Source organism: Drosophila serrata, unplaced genomic scaffold (assembly GCF_035046125.1).
Source record: "Drosophila serrata isolate PLE 108 unplaced genomic scaffold, ASM3504612v1 contig_240, whole genome shotgun sequence".
Classification (NCBI taxonomy): domain Eukaryota; kingdom Metazoa; phylum Arthropoda; class Insecta; order Diptera; family Drosophilidae; genus Drosophila; species Drosophila serrata.
In genome coordinates this window covers 2,483,854-2,505,791 of record NW_028257138.1, presented here as the reverse complement: position 1 = coordinate 2,505,791, position 21,938 = coordinate 2,483,854, and the positions used below count along the sequence as shown (strand labels likewise).

The 21,938-nt window shown below is 41.4% G+C and overlaps 1 protein-coding gene across 2 annotated transcripts in view; it reads right to left on the bottom strand.

Annotated features, from left to right (window-relative positions):
* ush (Zinc finger protein ush) overlaps positions 1 to 21,938 on the bottom strand; it is a 75,338-nt gene that overhangs the window by 3,534 nt on the left and 49,866 nt on the right. For both annotated transcript variants that reach the window (XM_086830494.1, XM_086830495.1), the window contains exons 2-3: positions 16,130 to 16,174; positions 45 to 1,060 (exon numbers count right to left, since the gene is read on the bottom strand). In XM_086830494.1, the coding sequence (XP_086686620.1) occupies positions 45 to 1,060; positions 16,130 to 16,174 (1,061 nt within the window). The remainder of the gene's footprint in view (positions 1 to 44; positions 1,061 to 16,129; positions 16,175 to 21,938) is intronic.

Genomic DNA, 21,938 nt, shown 5'->3' with positions numbered 1-21,938 from the left:
GAACTTACTCCTGACTCCTGGCACCCCAACAACACTTTACTCACTTGACTAGAGGCCTCCTGCTCCAGCGGATTCGGGGCGACGACGACGCCCGGTGGCGGTGGAATGCCATTCGGAATGAGATTGGGCATGCTGACCAGGGTGGGCGTTGCCGGGGAGGTCTGGTGCATCCGCATGTGCCGGTTGAGGGATACCTTCTTGTCCGCACTGTAGGAGCATTGGGAGCAGGCGTACTGCTTGCCCGTCCTGGCCATTTTGGCCGGTGGTTCCGACGAGGATCCTCCTCCTCCTCCCGATCCGGTGGCCCCTCCTCCTCCTCCGGCAGCACCTCCTCCTCCACCAGTCACCGACTTGTCAATGCCCCCCTGATCCTCGTCCGCATCCTTATTCCTATGAGAGCAGTAGTACGCTTGGTGGGCCTCCAGCGTGGAGGGCGAGCTGAAGGCGATGCCGCAGGGCAGGCACATGAATCGGGCTGGCTTCATCAGCGGCTCCGCTCCCAGGCCCTCGGCTTGCGATGGCGGCGCCTCCGGCTTAATGGACAGCGGCGGAGGTGCCAGCAGACGGGGCTCGGGGAGTGTCAGCTCCTTGGCATCGGGCTTGAGGGCGGGATCGGAGGCCAGGAGCGCGTTCAGACGCAACTTGGGCAACTTGGGCGCACTGGTGGGCGTGTGGCAAGGCGAGGGGCAGGGCGAGGGTTCGGCCTCGGATGGCGGCGTGGAAGGCTGCTCCAGCTTGGGTATCAGTTGCGGCGAGGAGGGGCTGCTCCTGGGCGGAGTGCTGGGACTGTTCAAGGGCAGCTCATCCTCAAGCTCCTCCTGCCGCGGATCCGTTTCGCCTAAATCTCGATCGGGAGCGGTATTAGTCTCTTCTGGCTGCTCGAACACAGCGTCATCCTGGCCATCGTCGTCTTCATCGTCGTTATTATTATTATTATTGTTGTTATTATTGTTATTATTGGTCTCCTGGAGATCCCCGGAGTCATCATCCAGCTGATCCTCCAGCTGCTGCTGCTCCTTCTCCTCGCTGCCCATCTCTTGAGCGGCCAAATCTTTGGAATCTGCAAGAGAATCGAAAAGAAGATGCCATTTTAGAATTATTGAACTATTTAATCAATCGATCAGAAAAGGAAATCAACTTCGGGAAGCCGAAGTTTATTTACAATAGATACATAATTAAGCTTTAAATATTTGGATTTCTTGTTATCGATCTATTTTAATGTTCCCAAATATAAAACAGAATTTGTCGTACTTCAAGTATTGATATATATGATATTAGATTCCACAAAGATCCTAGACCCCTTTGGAGACCCCTATCTATCCCTTGCATTCCTTAACCTTTCGCTTCCCAGGTCAGATCACCTCTCACATGGCAGTTTAGTGCCTCAAATTGGCTTCCCAGAATCCCAGAGGCCGCCGTCCGTCCGTCCGTGAGGAATCTATGTGTCAAGCCAGCTGCTTTGGCAATTATTATCGAACAAATTGTCAGTGGTCAGTGGCCGCCGGCCAGAAGGAGAAGAGCTGTGAAAACAATGCGACAAGAGACAAGAGTCAAGGGGGAGGAGCAGGGAGGCTGTTTATCCCGCGTGGCCATCTCTTATGTTACGTGGAAAAGCAAAGGAAAAGCTCATGGTGGCCACCGATGATTAGGGCCCGCAAAAGTTCGAAGTTGGCCAAGAAGAAATCCCGAGAGCCTCTGACATCTGATTTGTTCTCTGTTCTGTATGTGTGCTTTCGACCACGGCGAAATATTATAACGACCAACGGCGATGCTGGCCGAGATTATGGCGGCCTGGCACTGGCACTGGCACTGGACGTGGACGTGGACATGGCACACACATGTGGCATGGAGATGGTCGGCCTGGATAAGCAGCTTTGCATCTCCTTGGTTCGCCAGAAATTCGACATCTCGTGGCAGCGAACACATTTCGCCCTGCCTGCTCGTGCGGGCCACGACTCCCAACTCCCGACTCCCAAAGAGCTTCCTTTACTGATCCCGATCCCAATCCCAATCCCGATCCCGATCCCCTCCAAAAATCTCCTGGAGCAGAGAATGCGCGTTGACCTGTCAATTGCTGGCTATTGAAATGTCAGCACATCCAGAGCGAGCGGTCCAACTATTTGGCCAAAAGAGAAAAGAAAGCGGAGAGGTACTTGAGGGGGAAACAGTTTTGGAGCTCTTTTTAACACATTTAAATTGGTTACGGGAATGTGTTTTCTTGAATATTTGAAATACATTAAAATATTAATTAGAATGCGATTAATGTTAATAGGATAAATAGAAGATTTATAGCATAAAAATGGGCCTTGTTTCAAGAAAGTATTTGAAAGTTTTATCATCTTTGAGAAGCCAAACTTTAAAAACATAGAATAGCAGCTTAAAACTGAATTATGCTTTTATTTTTCTGTGGCATTAATATTAACGGAATTAGTTTTCTTTATTAATTAGTTTATAATGTGGCTTACTATTCTCGTAAATTTGTTTGTCAATTGTTTGCTTCATTCTTAGGTTTCTTGTTATAATTTAAATAAATAATTAAAGCACTTATTATTTTATTTCATTATAAATTAATCATAAAGTTTATCATTTGATTTATTATGCATCTTATTAGGTTTAATAATAATTGTCTTAAAATAAGATCCTCCCATGACAAATCAAGTTCGTTGCCTGAGTCTTTTGATTTCCCTGTGAAATCTGTTGCAATATTTCCATTTATTATACCCTTGCAGGGTATTATAATTTCAGTCAGAAGTTTGCAACGCAGTGAAGGGGGCACCTCCGACTATATAAAGTATATATATTCTTGATCAGGATCAACAGCCGAGTCGATCTAGCCATGTCCGTCTGTCCGTCTGTCCGTCTGTCCGTCTGTCCGTCTGTCCTTCTGTCCGTCTGTCCGTCTGTCCGTCTGTCCGTCTGTCCGTCTGTCCGTTTCTACGCAAACTAGTCTCTCAGTTTTGAAGCTATCTGAATGAAACTTTGTAGTTAGCCTTCTATATACTCTCACTCGTATATATGTCGGAACGGTCCGGATCGGACGACTATATCATATAGCTGCCATAGGAATGATCGGAAAATTTGTACAAAAAAAATTATAACATTTTTAGTTTTCAACAGAATTTGATCAAATTTGAGATACAGCCATTTCATATTATTCTACAATTTTGTGTTAAATTTTATGAAAATCGGACGACTTTATCATATAGCTCCCATAGGAACGATCGAGAAATTAATACAATTAAATTTATAACTTTTTCAGTTTTGAACAGATTTTCATCAAATTTGAGCTATGGCCATTTTATATTATTCTTAAATTTTGTGTCAAATTTCATGAAAATCGGACGACTATATCATATAGGTGCCATAAAACCGATCGTTTGATGTAGAGGAAAAATGCAAATCTGTGAATGTAAAACTGCAAATATAATATGTATAGGGGAATGAAATGAAAGCAGGTATTACTTCATTGTTTTTAACACAAATATATATAATTTATATTGTATAGATTCCAATTCATAGAAGTTCTATCTGCAAGGGTATATAAACTTCGGTGTGCCGAAGTTAGCTTCCTTTCTTGTTTTTTATTTTGTTTCGCTCTTATTTATATTCCTCAAATCCTATTGCTGCTGTTGCCAAAAACTACACACAAAAATAAAAATTTTAAATAAAAAAGAAAAGAACGACTATTGACGGGACCGCCCTAATTGCCGCCGTCGATTTTTCACGAATTCACACAATTCTGGACGTGAGCAATCAGTTAGAGGAATCAGACGAGGAGGAGCTCTCCGCCACCTGCCCTTCGGTCGCCAGTCGCTGGCATTCCGAGGCATTCTGCTTATTTGTAAGATATTTATTGCCTTCGATTGGGTGGCGATAAGCCGCACACGTAAAGTGTTTTGTCTCGGGCATAAGTCGGGAGCAGAGGAGCAGAGGAGCCGGAGCAGGGATCAGGGAGCAGGGAGCCCAACCAGGGAGCCCAACCAGGGAGCAGGGAAGATGGCCCAGCGCCGATAGAATGCGAACGGGAGACTAACAGCTAACAATGGCTTTCGGGTTTTGGCTTTTGGTTTTGGTTTCGGTATCCCCAAGATCCCCGGTAACCCCAGCTCTGCCTCCCAGCGACAGCTGCCTCTGCCGAGGATTAGCCTCAGCTCGGGATCCCAGCTCTCAGCTCTTGGTTCTTGGTCCAGCTCTCAGTGGATGCTGCAGCAGCAGCAGGAGCAGCAGATCTCCGCCAGCGATTGCCTCGCGAGTGCCATCGCAACACCCGCTCCTACTTTTCATTGTTGCAAATGCTAAGAGTTCTGAGCAAGGAAATCTCTTCCAGAAAACACAGATTAGACGGTTTAAAGAGATTTAAAAATGACTTTCATGTGAGGCTATAACCGAAACACACTTAGATGATGGTAGGTTTTAATTACGGATATCGGAAAAGTTTTTAAAAAACAATAGAACAAAAACATAATAAAATAATAAAACAAGAAAGGAAGCTACCTTCGCAATGGCGTATTGTAGTTTGCAATTTAATTTTAGGACCATATCGCAAATCGATTACAACAAAGTTTAAAATATATGAATATTTTTAAATGATAATTTTTTCGAAAAATCCAATTTTAAAAGTCTCATAACTAACCCAAAAAAGGGTTAATTTCAATTCGGAAAGCTTTCCTATGCTAGTTTTTACAAGCTTAACAAATCTCCATACTCAATTAAAAAAGTACAAAAATCAACATTTTTGTCAAATTTAATGATGTAACCCCTTATGAAATTTGCTAAATTTAAAAAATTTGGAAAAAAATAAATTTTGCCCGGATAAAGCTAGAAAGATTCAGCTGTTAATCCTGATCAAGAATATATATGATTTATAGGGTCCGAAATGTTTCCTTCCGAAGTAAGAATCTTCTGACTGAAAGGTAAAGGCCCTTTTGAATATTATAGATATTTTAACAATAAATGTAACAGTCTTCGATTTTTCTATTCCCCATATAACCAATAATAATCCTCCTCTCGATATTCATTCCCAATAGATCTAATTTTAAAATATATAATAACGATTTGGTAATAACCCTATAAACCTCGACAAAAACCCATTGCAATGCATATTAAAAATATTCAACAAGGTGTTGCTATTATTATTATTACTATTATTATTATTATTATTATTTTTCCATATCCCCCGCTCTACCCCCTCCTCTCCACGGACAGTGCGTGGCGGAATTCCAAGGCTACGCTTATATTGGCATTCACATTCGCATACGAAATCGATTTGGGATCTGGGAACATGATGCAGCAGTGGCTTTTTTTCGCTGAAAACTGCGATCGTTTCCCGATCGTTTGTTTAGCTGCCTCGACCACCCGCCCCCCTCACTCCTGGCCACGTCCAGCACACCTCCCTCAGGTGCAGAGGGAGGGGATCCCCTTGGCCAACGCCAACAATTGTTTATCAATTTGTTAAATCAGCTCAACCGCCGTCTGGGGCTTCGGCTTGGGGTCTCTCTCCCCCTCTCTCCCTTTGCGATCGATCCTCGCTGATAAGCGACACAACAAAAACACACACACACACTCTACACACACACCCCACTCTCCTGCTGGTGGGCAGAGGGGGAGGGGACTGTTTATCAGCCGGCAGATGATTGTTGCCGGTTTCTCACTTGGCCGCCACTTGGCTCAGTGGGCGTTGTTGGCAGCCATAAACAATCGAACAATTTGGAACCGAGAACGTAGTACGTAGCCCGATTTTGGCCAGAAACCAAGGAGGAGGCGACCCTTTGTTCATTTGTCGTTTTGGGTTGAAGTCCGGGGACCGCCGTCGCTGCTGTTAATCGTTTGCAGGGTCAGTTAACCCAAAACAAGAAAATCAAGGAGGAAGATGGTGCTGGTAATACTCCAAAAGGTGCTTAGACTAGGCGGGAGTAGGAGCAAGCCAAGTCGCCAGTGCGTCTGGCGGAGCACAAGTACTTGGAGGAGAGTACCTCCTCCTCCTCCTCGGTGGGGCGTAGGTATAATGAGTGGGTTTAAAGATGGGCTAATGAGGAGGCTCTAAGGGGGCGGGAAAGTATCACATCCCCTTATATAATTAAGCTGAACTTGGCTTCATTTCATTTTAAATTAATAATTAGTACTGAACATAGTTCAATAAGATATTTATTTCAATGCTGAATGCTTAAGATAAGTTCCTGAGCCTTTTCCAAGTCCAATTGAAGGAAAATTCTTAAGCTCCCTTAACATCCGTTTATGATTTAGCATTTAGCATTTAGAAATCTTAAACTTCTTAAACTTCTTAACATCTTAGCCTCGAGTCCCCCACATCCTTAGCCTCATTAGTCAGGCAAAAGTAATGTGAGAGAGGAGACTACTGAAAAACAGCCTCCAAAGGTCCTCCTGCTCCTCCTCCTGGTCCTCGGGGAATATAATTAAACAAATTTCAGCATTTCAGCAATCGGATGATCAAGAGGAGAAGCAGCAGCAGAAATTGAAAAACGTGAGTGAACACAGCCCAACGAGAGAGAGAGAGAGAGAGAGAGAGAAAGAGGGAGAGAGAGCGAATGCAGCTGCCAATTGTGATAAGAGAAATCTTCATTTTCGCGCGAAAATTTTGCCACCTTGCCTTGGGTTTCCGGGACTCCCTGCCATCGCGATGGCAACGAATGAAGCAGGAGGAGGAGCCTGAAGGAGCTTGGAGGAGCTTGGAGGAGCCTGGAACCTGGTCCCAGGTCTGGGCACGGGTAATCAACGCCATCAGCCAGCAGCGAGGTCTCTGGGCCAACAACTCCTTCGCTTATCAATTGTTATTAATCAAGGAAAAGAGGGGCCGGAGCGCAAAGTTCGCAAATTTCATTTCACTTCACACTTTGGCCAGAAGGAAAAAACACAACAAAAAATAAAATAAAAAAAGGAAGAGCTAAGAGTTAACTTAGTTTTTGTTCAGCTCAGATCTGTTTTCTTTTCGCCCTGTGTCCGTGTAAATAATCAACATTCTCATATCTTCGGGGGCTTCCAAAAGCTATTCGTGATTTACTCGCCGGATCCGCAGACTCTCTTCCTTCGATTTTGGTCCTCGCAGTCAGCACCTTCGCTCTATGGGAACCCAAAGAGAGGAAATTCCTTCGATTCGTGGATAAACCTCCACCCCAGTCTATCCTCTTGGAGTTGTTTTTTTGTTCTTTTGATCGGAACAGAAGTTCGTATTTTAGCCCAAAACTAAATTAGTTAACTTGGTTCAAACGAGGGAAAAGAGAGTTGTGCAGCTGATGTCAATTATCCTCTTAAAGACGGGAAAATTAGGGGAAATAGGAAAGAAAACTACTTCTAAGAACAAAAAGCTTATATATAGTTACAGTTTGTATTTCAATTTCTTCACTCGTTTTAAGCTTCTGACTGAAATTAAAATGACCATATCTTCGATTACAATTTTATGTATAGTAAATTATAATGTTTTCAAATATAACATTATTTTATTTATTTATTTTCCTATATAAACTTTTTGCCTTTATAAAACCTCTTCTTACCTCTAACCGAATAAGGTAAATAGATTTTGAGTAATTTGAATAACATTTGTAATTATCTTTCTAAACCCCCATTAAACCTTCATGGCTTCCACCATTTCCACCTCCACTAGTTAGTAAATATATATGTATTTCTGGAGCAACCTATGTATGTATGTGGTACGTACTTGTACTATATCTTTGATCTATAGAAACCGAAACACAGGCACCGCAGACACAAAGCCAACGACAGACGGCGGACGACAGGCAGGCAATTCCTCGAAATCGCCCAAGTCAAAGTCTCTCTTTTTGATGTCTTAATTAAAAAACGTGCAAATGATACACCGAAGGGGTCTCTTGATCGGCAAGGAAACCGGGGGCCAGATCTGAGGGCCCTCGTACTGCACAGAGTTCAATGTTGGAGCAATTGATGCAACTGAGAGATGTGTTTGCTGCTGTTGCTTTTGCAGTTGCTGTTGCTGTTGCATGGTTGCAAGCTGATAAGGTAGAGGGAAGGAAGGGGTTTTGGGAAAATTGTCGCAAGCAAAGTACTTGAAAATATCGTGTGAGCACGCTCACAGAGAGCTTTGATCGCTTGATCAGCAGCAGGAGGAGCAGGAGCAGGAGCAGCACCAGGAGCAGGAGTAGCTACAGCCTTTTCCCCCTGGTGATCAATTGCGATTGGAATACCCCAATGTTGCTCCCACAATCTCATGTGCAGCGTTAAATCCAAGGAGTAGCTCCAGACTGCCGTGCACAAATTTAAATTGACCCAAAGTGCAAGTTTTGAATGTCGGCTAATCGTTCATCGCAGAAGAGGCAACATGTTGCTGCAGCTTCCTTGCTCATAATTTGCGTTTATTAAACAAGTTGGGATATTTGCATAAATGTTGCATTCATGGATTAGGATCAAGGATGCCAACTTTGGGCTGTTATATCAGAGGGAACTAGGAGCTAAAGTTAGCAAAACTTACAACTTACAAGAAGGAGCTGTAAACAAATCACGCTTTTTCTACAGATCAATCAAGCTTTGACAACTACTACCTACAGTCACAATTCAATTGTGATTTTTCCTGATTTTCCCTTCGCTTTTCTCTCTACCCTCCCTTTTTGTGACTTGATTTTCCTTGATGCAGACACGACACTGGAAAATGCTTTTGTACTGTTACAACTGCTCAATTCGTGAGGGTTTTTCCCGGGCCACGCCCCCTTGATCTTCGATCCAAAAGTCGTGTCCCTGTGCTTTGCTCTGTTTTCTCTCTCTATCTCTTTTCTCAGTCCTTCTGTCTCTGTCTGTGATGACTTTTGATGTGTTCATCAAGCAAACCAATCACGACAAACTGAACACAAAAAACCCAACGGGTTTCACTAAATTAAAGAGGCGCGAAAATTAACCACCAAAGCTGTGTGAATGGGAAAGAAATTCCTTAAAAAAAGAGCAACAAAAGGAGTCAAAAACCCAAGGAAAAAAAGACCCCACACAGCAAAGAGTTGAAAGGCAGAGGCAACCGGGTAAACAGGCGTCCAAGTTGCTAACAAGATGCGAGGCAGTCAGCGACAACAACCGGCAGTTGGCCAAAACTACAAAGTGAAAAAGGCCGCCGCCACGCAGCAACTCCCATTCCCCTCTCCCCACGAGCTTCACCAGAGTCACCAGCTCCAGATCCAGCTCCAGCTCCAGATCCACCTCAGAGACCAAGTTGGGGGCCCGTCGGAGTTTAACTTCCAGCAAAGGCAGCAAAAAAGGCCACGCAACCTGGCTGAAAAGCTGTTGTTGGTAGTACAGGGAGAGAAATTAGGAGCCTTTACTTTGCTTTATTAATGAGTAATTAAATAAATATGTATATCATTCTAGTTGAACTTATCTTAAAGCCTACTTAAAGATAGAACGAAAGATAATTGAATCCTACAATTCAAATTATTTTATATATTGTAGAAGAAGGGACTTGGATATGTGTTATAAAGAAAAATACAGGACCAATATCATATCTTTAACTTTAATATATCGACATTGTTTACCTCTTTTATTACACATTTCCCACTTTCAAAACCTAATCCCATTTCGCTCAGTGCCTCTTGGTGGACTGCCTAACACAAAGCGGCAAGAGCCAGACACATCATTACCTACCAATTAGGTCCCCGAAAAGTGTGTGCGTCCCTGTGTGGCGCATGGTTTGAGCCGGGAGTATAAAGCCAGGCCATAAGAGGGGCAGAAAGGAAGGTGCTTAAAGGCAGGCACGAAGACTCAGGGAAGGAAAGGAGGCCCAGGACGAGGCTCTTTTGGTGGCACAATAAACGTTTACAACGTTGCGAATGAGTTGGGTTTCGTTGGTCGGATTAAAACCGAGGAGCCAAGGCAAAGGAAAGAGGCAGCCGGGTGACTGACAGCCAGCAAATAAGCCATAAATGCAGAAAGGAGGCTCAGACTGAGACTGACTGGCTACCTTACCATACCTTACCTGGGCGATGATGAAGTGCAAAGTGCCTGCTAACAGCATGTAATGAGCTTCGCTTCGAGAAAATGCTTTGACGATGCTTCGGGATTTATGGAGAGCACAAAAAGGAAACATTAAACTTGAGGAGGATGGAGGTTTCACACACAACACTGACTCGACAAATCCTCGCTTCTCCAATTCGATTTCAATTCGTTTTCCCAGCGATTTAAGCTCTCTCCGATTGCTGATTGAATTTTCGCAACTGGATTTGTACAAACAAGCCACCAAAAATACATGGCAATAACCAGGAGTCGGAGCAGGAATCAACATCGATGACGAGGGTCATTCGTGCGTGAGCTAGTAATCCGAATGCAAACAGTCCCAAGGGTGTGCGAAAATAATAATAATAATAATAATAGCATTTGGCGATTCGAATGATAGAGGGGGTTAATGGAAAGCCAGGACCAACTCGAATGACAAGCGGAAGGATTCTGAACAGGATGCGAAAGGCTACCAAGGCAGGCAGGATGACAAGAAACTAATTGATTGACAGAAGTGTGTCCCAGCTCAAAGTGATTTATCAATAAAAGAGTCTGTAATTGATTTAAAAGGCTTAATATTCTTGGACGTTGATGCACTAAGGTCAGTACATACAAGTGGCCCGTATGACACCAGGCACGTGCCTGTTTGGGTTAGGTGTTAGTAGGCGCGATGGAAAATATAGGACAGAATACGAGGAAAATTGACTACCGGCGTGCTGCCAGATTGTTAGCTTGCATGCTTACTAAGTATGTTAATATCAAAGATTTTAATTTGGGAAGGGAATCTACGTTAGAGATTAGTGTGTACAAATCATTATAATTTGCACATAACACTCTAAAAGGTTCATGCAGCTCAAAGGAGGTCCTACAGTGGCGCAACACTAATGGGATATAGGATCTAGTGGTTCTACATGGTACATGGAAATTAAGCTGACCCAACAAGTCAGCACTTTCCACATCACCATGGATAAGGTTAAAAATAAAGGTTATCCCTAGAGTAGAGTAAAAGAAAACTTTGTGATAGAAATTTCATTGTGAACAGTAAGGGGAATAAATTTAAGTTTAGGATTTAGCATGTTCCCAGAAATGTAAAGTTTATAATCTTGCAGGGAATTCTATTTCTGACAGAACCTTAAAACGCAGTGAAGGAATCATTTCCTATTCTAGCTATGTCCGGCGAAAATGCATTTTTTTTTTTGACAATTTTTCAAATTTTGTAAATTTTATAAGGGGTTACATGATTAAAATTATCAAAAAAATGAATAAAATGAATTTTTTTTTAAATGTTAAATTTGGTACGCAGATTTGTTGACCAAACAATAACTTGAACAGGAACGATTTCCGAATTGAATTTAAAGCATTTTTGACTTAGTTATGATAGATTGAAACTTCGACTTCCCGAAGTCGGCTTTCTTTCTTGTTTTTAGACTAAATCTACATCATTTTTATAGTACTAATAATCCTAAATAAATATTTTTTCATTTATAGGTACTTCTAAGAGTAGTCTCAGGCAATAAAAAAAAGATGCCGGAGTAGGGGAAAATACTTATTTAAAGTTCCCCTCAACTTTATGATATCTCTTTTAAAGCAAATTATTCTTTTGCTGCCCAACTCCCAAAGGCTTAAAAAGTAATGAAATGAAGTATTATCCCTGGCAAACTCAGGGATATCCATATGCAGACAGAGGTCAAGTCGTAAGCCAACTTCCTCGAGCGATATATAAATTCCAGCCGAGTAACCCTTTCCCTGTACCGATTCTGCGAGAAATGATAAAGCACCATATATACCATATATAATGCGTGCTATATACATAAAAAAAATTACAGCATAAATCACACACAGCACACACTCTACACACACACACACTCTACACACACACACACTCAGGCCTTGCACACACGCACAAATTTCGGTTGTTGTATTAAAAATAATATCGTCGTCTGGTCGACAAAGATAAGAAAATTTATCCAAAGGATTGCGTTTTGGTGTTATGGCCACCACAAAAATGTGAAGGGGGGCCCAGTGACTGCTCCTGCTCCTGCTCCTGCTCCTTCCCTGGCAGCTCCTTTTGTCTGCGCAACCGCAAGGACAAGGTGACTCCTGCTGCTTCGACTTGATGCTCGCATTTTATGACCAAAGCCCCCAAGTCGAACTCATCATCATCATCATCTGCTGCTGATTCCAGGGACCATGGGTCAGGACGGGGATTTAGGCAAGGGTCATGGGAGGCTGGTGAGGTTAAGGATGGGAATGGGAATGGGGCTGGGGAAGGAGCAGGCGCAGGACCGCCAGCTGCGATCTGTGGCCAGCGATAAGGCGGGAATACATTTCATAAATGCTGCCGCGCCGCAAAAAAGGATTACCAGGAGGCTGCCATTGCTCCTTAGCACTTAAAAAAAGTGGCATGAACTTTTGTAAATCGTTTTTAAACTTCTAGAAATGATTAATTAGTAGCTGCTTTATAAAATTTACAAATTCTACAATTTGTATACCCCCTTAACTTTGTTTTCTTTGCAAAAATACGGCCTTTCTCTGTGTATTTTTCCCCTTAACCACCCAATATTTCATCTTACCCACAGGACAACGCTTTCTGCTCTCTCTCTTTCATTGTAATTTATTGTAAAAATAGTATAAATTGTATTCCTTGGCTCACATCTTAAATCAAAAATCCTCGCAACTTTATTTTTTATAAAGGATAAGAAAAATAACTGAGTTTGGCCATAAAAAACAGACGTATGTATATATATTTTGAATCATAAATCCGGTAAATAGTTGGCACTTAAAACCCTGACGATTTTCTCGCTTTTATAGTGGCCCACATGTCGTATACTTGATATGCTATACTGCATTTTGAAATTACACTGAGCACAATGGGGGTAAGGGCTCAGCTGATGATGATGGAACACTGTTGATAAGCTCGAGCGCCGTGTAATGGTTTCTTTTTTTTCTTTTTCGATTACTGATGTTGTTTGTTGCCTTTTGCCCGCAGCAATTGCACTGCAAGTCCCGCATGAAACCCACAAAAAAAAGACAGAAAAAGAAAATTCCGATAGGGAAACTTTGAGCTTTCCTCCCCTGTTCCTCCCCCGGAAAGCCTTGTCAAATGATTAATTACATGCCGAAAAGCTATCTAACAATTTGACTCGCTCGCTGTCTCTGGTTCAGGTTTGCTTCGGTGTTTGGTTTTTGGTGTGTGTGTGGTGTGTGTGGATTGTCATTAAGCCAGAACACAGCAAGGGAGACATAATAAAAAATTATGCCATAGATAAAATACCATTAGAGAGGGGCAACCACATACATATACAGATGGATATAGGGGGAGCGGGGAGTCACCACTTAGCGCCATTAGAAGGCAGCCAACAGGCAATGGCCACCAACAAGAGGAGCAGCCAACCACAAAGCCAAACCAACTGCAAAGGGGGACGGCAGGCAGGGCAGGACAGGCAGCTGTTGGTGCTGCAAGTATGCAATTCTGCAAGATAAGCCGAAGCATTCATGAATTTCATAGATAAAAACCCAACACACACACACAGCCAGGGAGATGCGCTTACAGTACATTGCACAGGAGCAACAACAGCAGCAAATGAAGAGCGCCAAAGTGAGCAACGTCATCATCATCATCATCGCCAGGAGCAGCAGCTTCCACAGCTTCCCTAGCAGCAAGTGGCACAGGACAGGACCAAGAGAAAGCGGAGGAGCGGAGGCGGAAGCCAGCACAAACAAGCAAACAAACAAACAAACAAACATCCAAGGGGCGGATCCAGAAAAACATACAAGAGATGTGTAAGAGAATTTATTTCATATAGAATATAGAATACTCTACAGTAAAATATTTCTATAAACAGATTTATAGAATGGTAACAACTGGGTTTAAATGATTATAAAATTAAAAACGGAATAACTAAGGAAAATGATAAGAAAATATTAAGATAGGAAATGAACAATGGATTAAAGAATGAATTATAAACAAAATACAACAATTTCTTTAGGTTGTAATATTTAATGATATAGTTTAAAACTTCATATCGATATATGATATCCTATTCTATAGGAAAATATTATTTACTTGAGTAGAGAATTAAGGTATATTTTATGTAGAATATACGGTACTCTACAGTAAAATATTTCTATAAACAGTATTATAGAATGGTAAAAACTCGGCTTAAACGAATTAAATAAACAAGGACAATTAACACAGGAAACAGACACTGATTTGAAGAATGAATTATGTACAAAATACAACAATTTCTTCTAGTTCAACTATTTAATAATATATTGATATCCTTCATTTATAAAAATTGGTTACATTCAAGTGTAATTAAGGTAATATTTTATGGGAAGGCTGAGGAAGGCAGGTAGGATAAACCCAGCTGCTGGCTGACCCCCGAAACCAAGATCTGAGCCGAGAGGAGCCTAATCCCATCTGGCCAGCAAAAGAAAGCAATGCAATGCAAGTGTGGCTATCTCAGGGCCAAAAGTGGGTTCACCAGGACAAGGAGGAGGAGGAGTAGAAGGAGGAGAAGGCCCAGTGGGTGGCAGGGCAGGCTTGAAAGCCACACCATCGCACCAACGTTGTTGTTTTTCGTTTGGCCGGCTGGCGTCGCCATGGAGTGTCAACAGCCAGATAAAGATTAGCCCAGACAAACGCCCACTTTTTAGGCCAACTGTTCCGCCCACTGGCCACTCCATGTGGCCCGATCCCCCTCTCCCTCTCCCTCTCCCTCTCCCTCTCCCTCTCCCTCTCCCTCTCCCTCTCCCTCTCCCTCTGCTCTGCCAGATTCCGGATTTTGTGTGGAAATCTTTCACTGACGCAGCACAAAAAGGGCTGAGATTTTAGTAGGGAAAAGTGGGAGGAGCAGCAGGGATGCTGTGCTCCAATTGCCGCCACTTTTTCGGAGGGGATTATTAATGATGAATGCTCGAGATGGCAGCGAAATGGTGCGGAATGTCAAGGGGGAGAAAAAAAAACAGCAGAGAGCAGGAGCGGAGTTAAACTCGGAAGATTTAGAGTTGGATTAGCCACTTCAACTGGGCAATGTTTTACAGGATAATCGCAAGATTCATAGTTGAAAGTTGGCTGTTAAAAATTGAATTAAATAATAAGATTTTCAGTGACCATTTTAAGGTAAGATTTGAATTTATAACTGATTTACCAAGCATTTCCCTTTACAATATCAATCATAAAATATTGAAAGAAGTACTTAAAGGATCCTATTTTATTTATTAAGGGTTCAAATCCATTATTAAGCAACAGATCAAAGAACTTCTTCTTTCAAGTCGTAAATAAATAAATAAATTCCTATTAACTCGAAATAAACTTGACAATAATCCTTGTGGCTTATTACCAACCCTTTATCTATGGCCAAACATTCAATTGGAAAAGGCAAATCCGCTCCTGGGGTAAACCCACAGAAGGGTTCGAGTGTGGGCTTGGGTCTGTCTCTTCTTCGGGAGGCAGGGGGTCAGAGACATCGTCTCAATGACGTTGACACTGCTGATGATTATGAAGTGATATGAAATTGATGCCAATGATGTCGGGAGTGAAGAGTCAAAATGCCACCCAAAAAGTAAGGGGAGGATTCTCCAGAGGCGGACCCGTTGTCATTTCCTGCAGTCCATCGGAAAAGCGCTTGAAACGAGGGTTGAGTTCGAGAGTTCACCCCCCTTTTTTGTGCCACAGCGAGAAAGGGTTCGAGAGGTGTCAAAAATCATCAGAAAAACCACACAGGACATAGGACACAGGACAGAGAGTCCACAGGATGAGGGAACAGAGCAGAGCAGAGCAGTGCCTTTGCACTGATAAAAATTGTATAAAATTAGAGAGCTCGTCGTCTTCATCTTTTTTGGGATTAAATTTTTATTGGCAGAATATCAGCAGCGGCAGGACGATGTCCTGGCACACACACATACACACTCGCACACATTGAGGAAATTTATTATTGGGCATTAACGGGTTATGTCGGTGTCGCCTGCTTCCTGCATTTCCCGAGATAAGAATTTATTTTTTGGCTTTGGCCCATTTCGAGTTTAAGCCACAAACTTATCGCGGATTGAGCAGCGGACAAAAAAAGGAAGGACATTTGGACGGATGACACTCGACAGGATGTGGCCTTCTCTGGGCTAGTTTTTTTTCTTTTAAATTATAGATAGAGTTTTTCCATGGGCTTACCTCTGCTGTCGACGGTCATGTCTTCTGTGGTATCGGAACAATCACCTAAAAGAGAGAGAGAAATAGATGGAAAGATTAGTGGGAGGATTAAGCAGAGGGTTTACTTGACTTATAATCTTATAGAAAATATAAATAAATATAAATATTTTTATTAAATCAATATTTTTATACGCAAAGTTTTTGGGTTAATCCATGTTTTTAAAATATCATAACTATGTCAAAAATGCATTAATTTCAATTTGGAAACCGTTCCTATGTTAGTTTTTAATAGGGTAACATATCTGCATACTCAATTTAAAATTAAAAAAAATTAAATTTTTTATCAGGTTTTGCCAATTTTAATGATGTAACCCCTTATGAAAAATTCAAAATTTGAAAAATTTGGAAAAAAAGAAATTTCGGCCGGACATAGCTAGATCGATTCAGATGTTGATCCTGATCAAGAATATATATGATTTATAGGGTCAAAAATGATTCCTTTTAAGCTTCTAACTGAAGTTAGAATACACTAAAGAATAATTCTATATTTGCTAAACTTCATATTATTAAAAAACTTAATAATAGAATTTTTTAAAATTCGAAAGGTGTTGTATAAGAATAGTAATACCTTATATAACCCAGAGGTCACATTGTTACACTCTTAAATAGATCTTTGGAGATTAATTATTATTATAAGAAGATAAGATAAGGTAAGATATATTTGTTTATCGAATATGAACAGTATCTTATTTATGATATAAATCAGAAAAGTAATTAAATTCCTTTGTTGGGTACTCAAATCAATTACAGAATATAATATATGCTTGCATTTATAGGTTTTTCCAGTTTTAAGTTCTATATTTTCCTTTTCAAGCTAACAATTTAAGGCTACCTTCTACAGTTCATACATTATACAACCTACCGAAGGTGTTAACTCTAAATTAAACCTCCAATAAAGCTTAGATACCCTGTAATTATCCATATTACCCTACTAAAACTTTACCCTAAAGATGACCATCTAAGCGAAAGATACAAAGACGTGGGCTTGGGGCAAGGTCCGACTTTAAGTTCCGAATTTCATGGATACCAAAGGTCTTGGGCTAATAGTCGTAGATATTAATCGCAGATAGTTCCAGCCAAATGGCTCTCGGTGCTCTGAAAGCGATAATTATTGCTGCCGCTCATTGTTTGTACAACCATTCGCAGTAGTATCTGCGAGTAAGCGAGTATCTCTGAGTATCTCAGTACGAGTATCTCTGCCAGCTCTTGGCCCAAACTACGCACAGTAGTTGTATGTAGATGGATAGTTGGCGGCGAGGCCGGTGTCCAAGCCTTCACTTCCACTTCCATTACACATCGCCTCCCTTCTGCCTATCTCTGGCTCCTCATCCAGTCCTCTTTGTGTTGTTTTTCTCATTTTTGATTATATTTCGCTGATTATTCACTTCGAAGGAATTATAATAACAATAATAACAACAATCCGGCAGAATTCCTTCTTTTTTATTTCAGCTTCTTCCTCGCTCGCTCGCTGGCCGCAGATTGCAGATAGCAAAGCACACAAATACACACACAAATACACACAGATACGAATACCCACACTCGCAGAGCTGCAGATACATATGAGCCGAGCTCAAGTGAGCTGGCCGTGGAATGAATGTGAAGCCACACAGCGCAGATAGGCGACTGATAAGCAACTGAAAGCTGACTGCCATGGACGCGGACACAGACTTCGAGTTCGACTTGGACTTGAGCACCGGAGTCGGACCAAGGGGACCCTTTTTCCCGCCTCTGCTCTCTGCTTCTCTCTGTCTCTTTGGGTTTTCCCAAGTGCTAGCAATTGGCGGGATTTCTGCAGTTTGCAACACCCACACATGGCCTACAGGTTGAAATTAAGCGGGAAAAGTGCCTAAGAGTGGCCAAAGGGAAAATAGGGAAAGAAACACAAAGCAAAGCTAGTTATCATTCAAATGAAATATTTAAAATAATGATTATTTTACATTATATTAAATTAATAAATTAACGAAATAATTTGCATTTCAAAAACCAATTAAATTGAATTAATTTTATCCCTATTAAAAGTTTACTTTGTATCTTCAATAATTCAATAATTCTATTTCATCTTGAGATAACTTAACTTGTTGTTAAATACATATGTATGACATAACATGTGCGTGACATAAAAAGACTTTCTTTCCAAGAATGAGTTTTATTCTTAAACTTTTATTTCATGACAACGATTTATTATGAATAATCTGTATAACCCTAATGTTAGTTTTTACAAGGTTAATAAACCTGGATGTTCAATTTAAAATTTTAAAAAACTCAAAATTTTGCAAATTATTGAGAAATTTAACGATGTAACCCCTTATAAAATTTTCCAAATTTTACAAAAATTAAATTTGTGTTGTACATGGTTAGATCGATTCGGCTGTTGATGCTGATCAAGAATCTATATGATTTATAGGGTCGGAAATGATTCCTTCACTGCGTTTCAAGCTTCCGACTAAAAATACACTGCAAAGTCATATTAATAAATTACTCGATTATCGTAAACCTTTCCTTTGAATCAAATTGTATATAAATGAGTTAACGCCGGCTTCTGGGGAAATCTGAATATATCAACACCTTAAACATGTTTAAAATGCAAATTATTGTAATTTTAAATTCGTTTTATTACCCAAGAACGATTTTTGTAATTTTCCTTTAATTTCCTGGTCTCCCAGTTTGTTTACTCTATCCCAAAAACCCATTTTCAAACATTCCTCACCTCTGGAATTGCTGCTTAGCATGGCTGTCATTTAAGGTAATCCACTTTTGACTGCTAATCCCGGCTTGGCTTAGGTGTTCCTTTTGGTTTATTCACTTGTGCATGACTCACTTGTGTTTTAGCTTTCGGTTTTCAGCTTGATTTGATTTGCAATTATGTGGTTGGTCACTTCACTTGCTTTTCCGATTCTCACTTCACCGTATTCAGATTTCATTAAATTCTATTCAAATTTTCGTTGTGACGAGCGCTTCGAGTGTCGTTCGTGCTTGTGCTTTTTGCTCTGATACCGCTCGTGGTTGCTGCTTGCTTCGCGTTCCACAGCCAACTGAAAGTGAGTAATGAAATTTCAAGCGCCTCGCCTCGCCTCTCTCTCTCTCTGTGTATCTGAGAGATACAGATACAGGCGGCAGCCAGGCAGAGATACCGAGCGAACCGAGTGACGATGACGACGCCGAAGCGAAGAGTGAAGTGGATTCCGACCAGCTGATGTTTGTTGATGCCGGGAACCAGAGACCAGGGTCAGGAGAGAGGGAAGAGGGGAGAGAGGGGGTATACCCGGAGACCGGGATGTTGTTTATCTTTCGGTTGCCAGCGTCTGCCAGAGCGTCTATCTGCTGCCCTATCTTGAGGCTGGACTCGAACTCGTTCCCGTTCCCGTTCCCGTTCTCGCATTGGGATTCGGATTGGTACTGAAATAAGATATCGCCAGAGACCCACAGACCGACGACGACTCTGCTGCGGTCGACTTCCTTCGCTCGCCTCGGAATTATTCGAAACAAAAACTGATAAAGCACTGATAAGAGCGTAGCGCGGCGAGCGCAGAGTTAGATAACATCGCTAGCAGCGGCTGAAATAAACTCAAAGCCCAAACAGAACCGAGCTGAGCTGAACTGAGCCAACTCAACCAGCAGCGAACGGATACAGATACACACCGACACACACTCACTGCAGATACAGATACCAAGATACACTCGCCGAGGGTGTGTGTGCTGTGCTGTGCTGGTGCTTGTGCTGTGCCAGTGTGTGCGCGAGGGAGATGCTTTTCAGCGATATCGCGTCTACGGCTAATGGAATTCTGATTATTGCTTAGTGATAAGCGTTTTGTGTTTAATTGTATCTCTGTATCTGTATCTGAGTGCACTGAGCGAAACGGGGCAGAGGTGAGGTATCTATGGTTATATGGTAGTTGAAATGCAGGAAATATATTCGGTGTAACATGTTATGTTTTGTTATTACTTTTAAAGAACTAATAAATAAATGAATCTAGACCAACTGAATTATATTGAATATTAAGTAAAGAATTATTGTATTTATAAAAAAACAAAATATAAAAATCTTTACAATCAATATAAATCAACTTTAGTAATAATAAAATCGAATATCCCTTTAATAACAAAAGATTTACCAACAAAACAAGCGATAAAAGCCTTGAAGAGCTTAAACCAGTTGGGAATTATAGAAACAAAGTAGGTTCAAATAGGAAAGACTACTTAGTACTTCGAGTTCTATGCTTCAAAATGCTTTTACACATGAAATTTTCTCAATCAATCCTTTTCTTAGGTTATTGAGTTTTTTAAATACGATTTTGCAATGTTAGTAAATGACATTTGTAAGTTCGTTACCAAGAATCGTTACATTTAGCAATCATTTGAGTCTTTCTTTACAGTGACATATCTTTGCTCCTCCTTTGGTTATCAGTCACCTGCTCCATACCCATCGACATCCACATCCATCCATTTTCCATCTATCTCCATCTGCATCTGCGCGTCTCCATCATCTCCATTCTGCAGTTTTTGGCTCACGGGGGCTTTTGTTCCAGCTTTTTCTCAGTTTTTCCTTTCGCAGCTTATCGCCAGCCGTAGATCTATTTTTATGTTGCTTCTGCTACTCTTTCTCCTTCTTCTTCTCATTCTTCATCGTGTGGCCACTCCCCATCTCTCCGCCTCTTCTGATTGTTATCGGCGTTTGGTTTATTTCCATTTCCCTGGCAACTTTGCAGATGCAAAAAACGTTTTCTTCTTTTTCCCAGCGATAACAATCTTCTAGAGGTTTCTCTTTCTCTTTCTCTCTCTCTCTCTCTCTCTCTCTCCATGGTGTAACTACACAAGGTGGTCTCTGTTCCCTCTATTGAGGACTGTGTATGTTGAGTCTCTCGTATGTGGAATTGCTTATCGTCCTGATGAGAGCGGAAGAGAGCACCTTGTGTACTTTCATCATGGTCGCTATCTTTTGCCTCTCTACTGTCTCCTGCTCTCTCTTTGCTATCGCCTGCTCTCTCTCTCTCTCGGTTAGAGCCCACTATCAGCTGTTGTTGGCAGCATGTTGCGCATGCGTTGTTGTGGCCTAACCCACTCCATTCCACCCTGGCAACAGTCCTCCTCCTCCAGCTCATGTTGTGCCTTTGCGACGATTATCTCGTTTTGCCATTGTTGACTTTTAATTAGATTCATTAAACGTGCCGCTTGCCGCTGCAAACTCCCTTGCATCAACCCCCTTTGCGGCACCACACCTTTTGGACAATGGCACGACTCTTAGATACCCTGGCAAAAAAAAATAAACCATGAAATAGATAGTGCTGCAGTTCAGGGACGCATAATTATCGAACTACGTGAGACGAAACTAAGGGGATTTTTATCATAAAATGCATTAAATATTAAGCAGGCAAATTATTTGTTACACGTTTCGTTATTTTTCAGAGTTTTATTTAATTTTAAATTTGTTTACCAAGGTTATCTATTTCCCCTCATTTAGTCAGCTTTCAAAATGTAAAATATATAATTATTACTTTATATTTATTGTAATTTGCATTTTCAATAATATTTTTCAAGGGTATTACCTTGTCCGTTCGCTTTCGGATGGATTATTATCAAACTTTTAGCCTTTCTTGCCGCCTGCTTATGTGTTAGAATATATTTACCACAGTTTGTGGGTGTTTTTTTTTTGTTTAATGTTTTTTATTTTGTTTTTGTTTCTGTTTTGCTGCTTATGCAGCGATAAACACTTCATGCGTGAATATCTGCAAAAGGTTTTTTGATAAATGCGCGCCCGCTGCGGTTGTTTCGC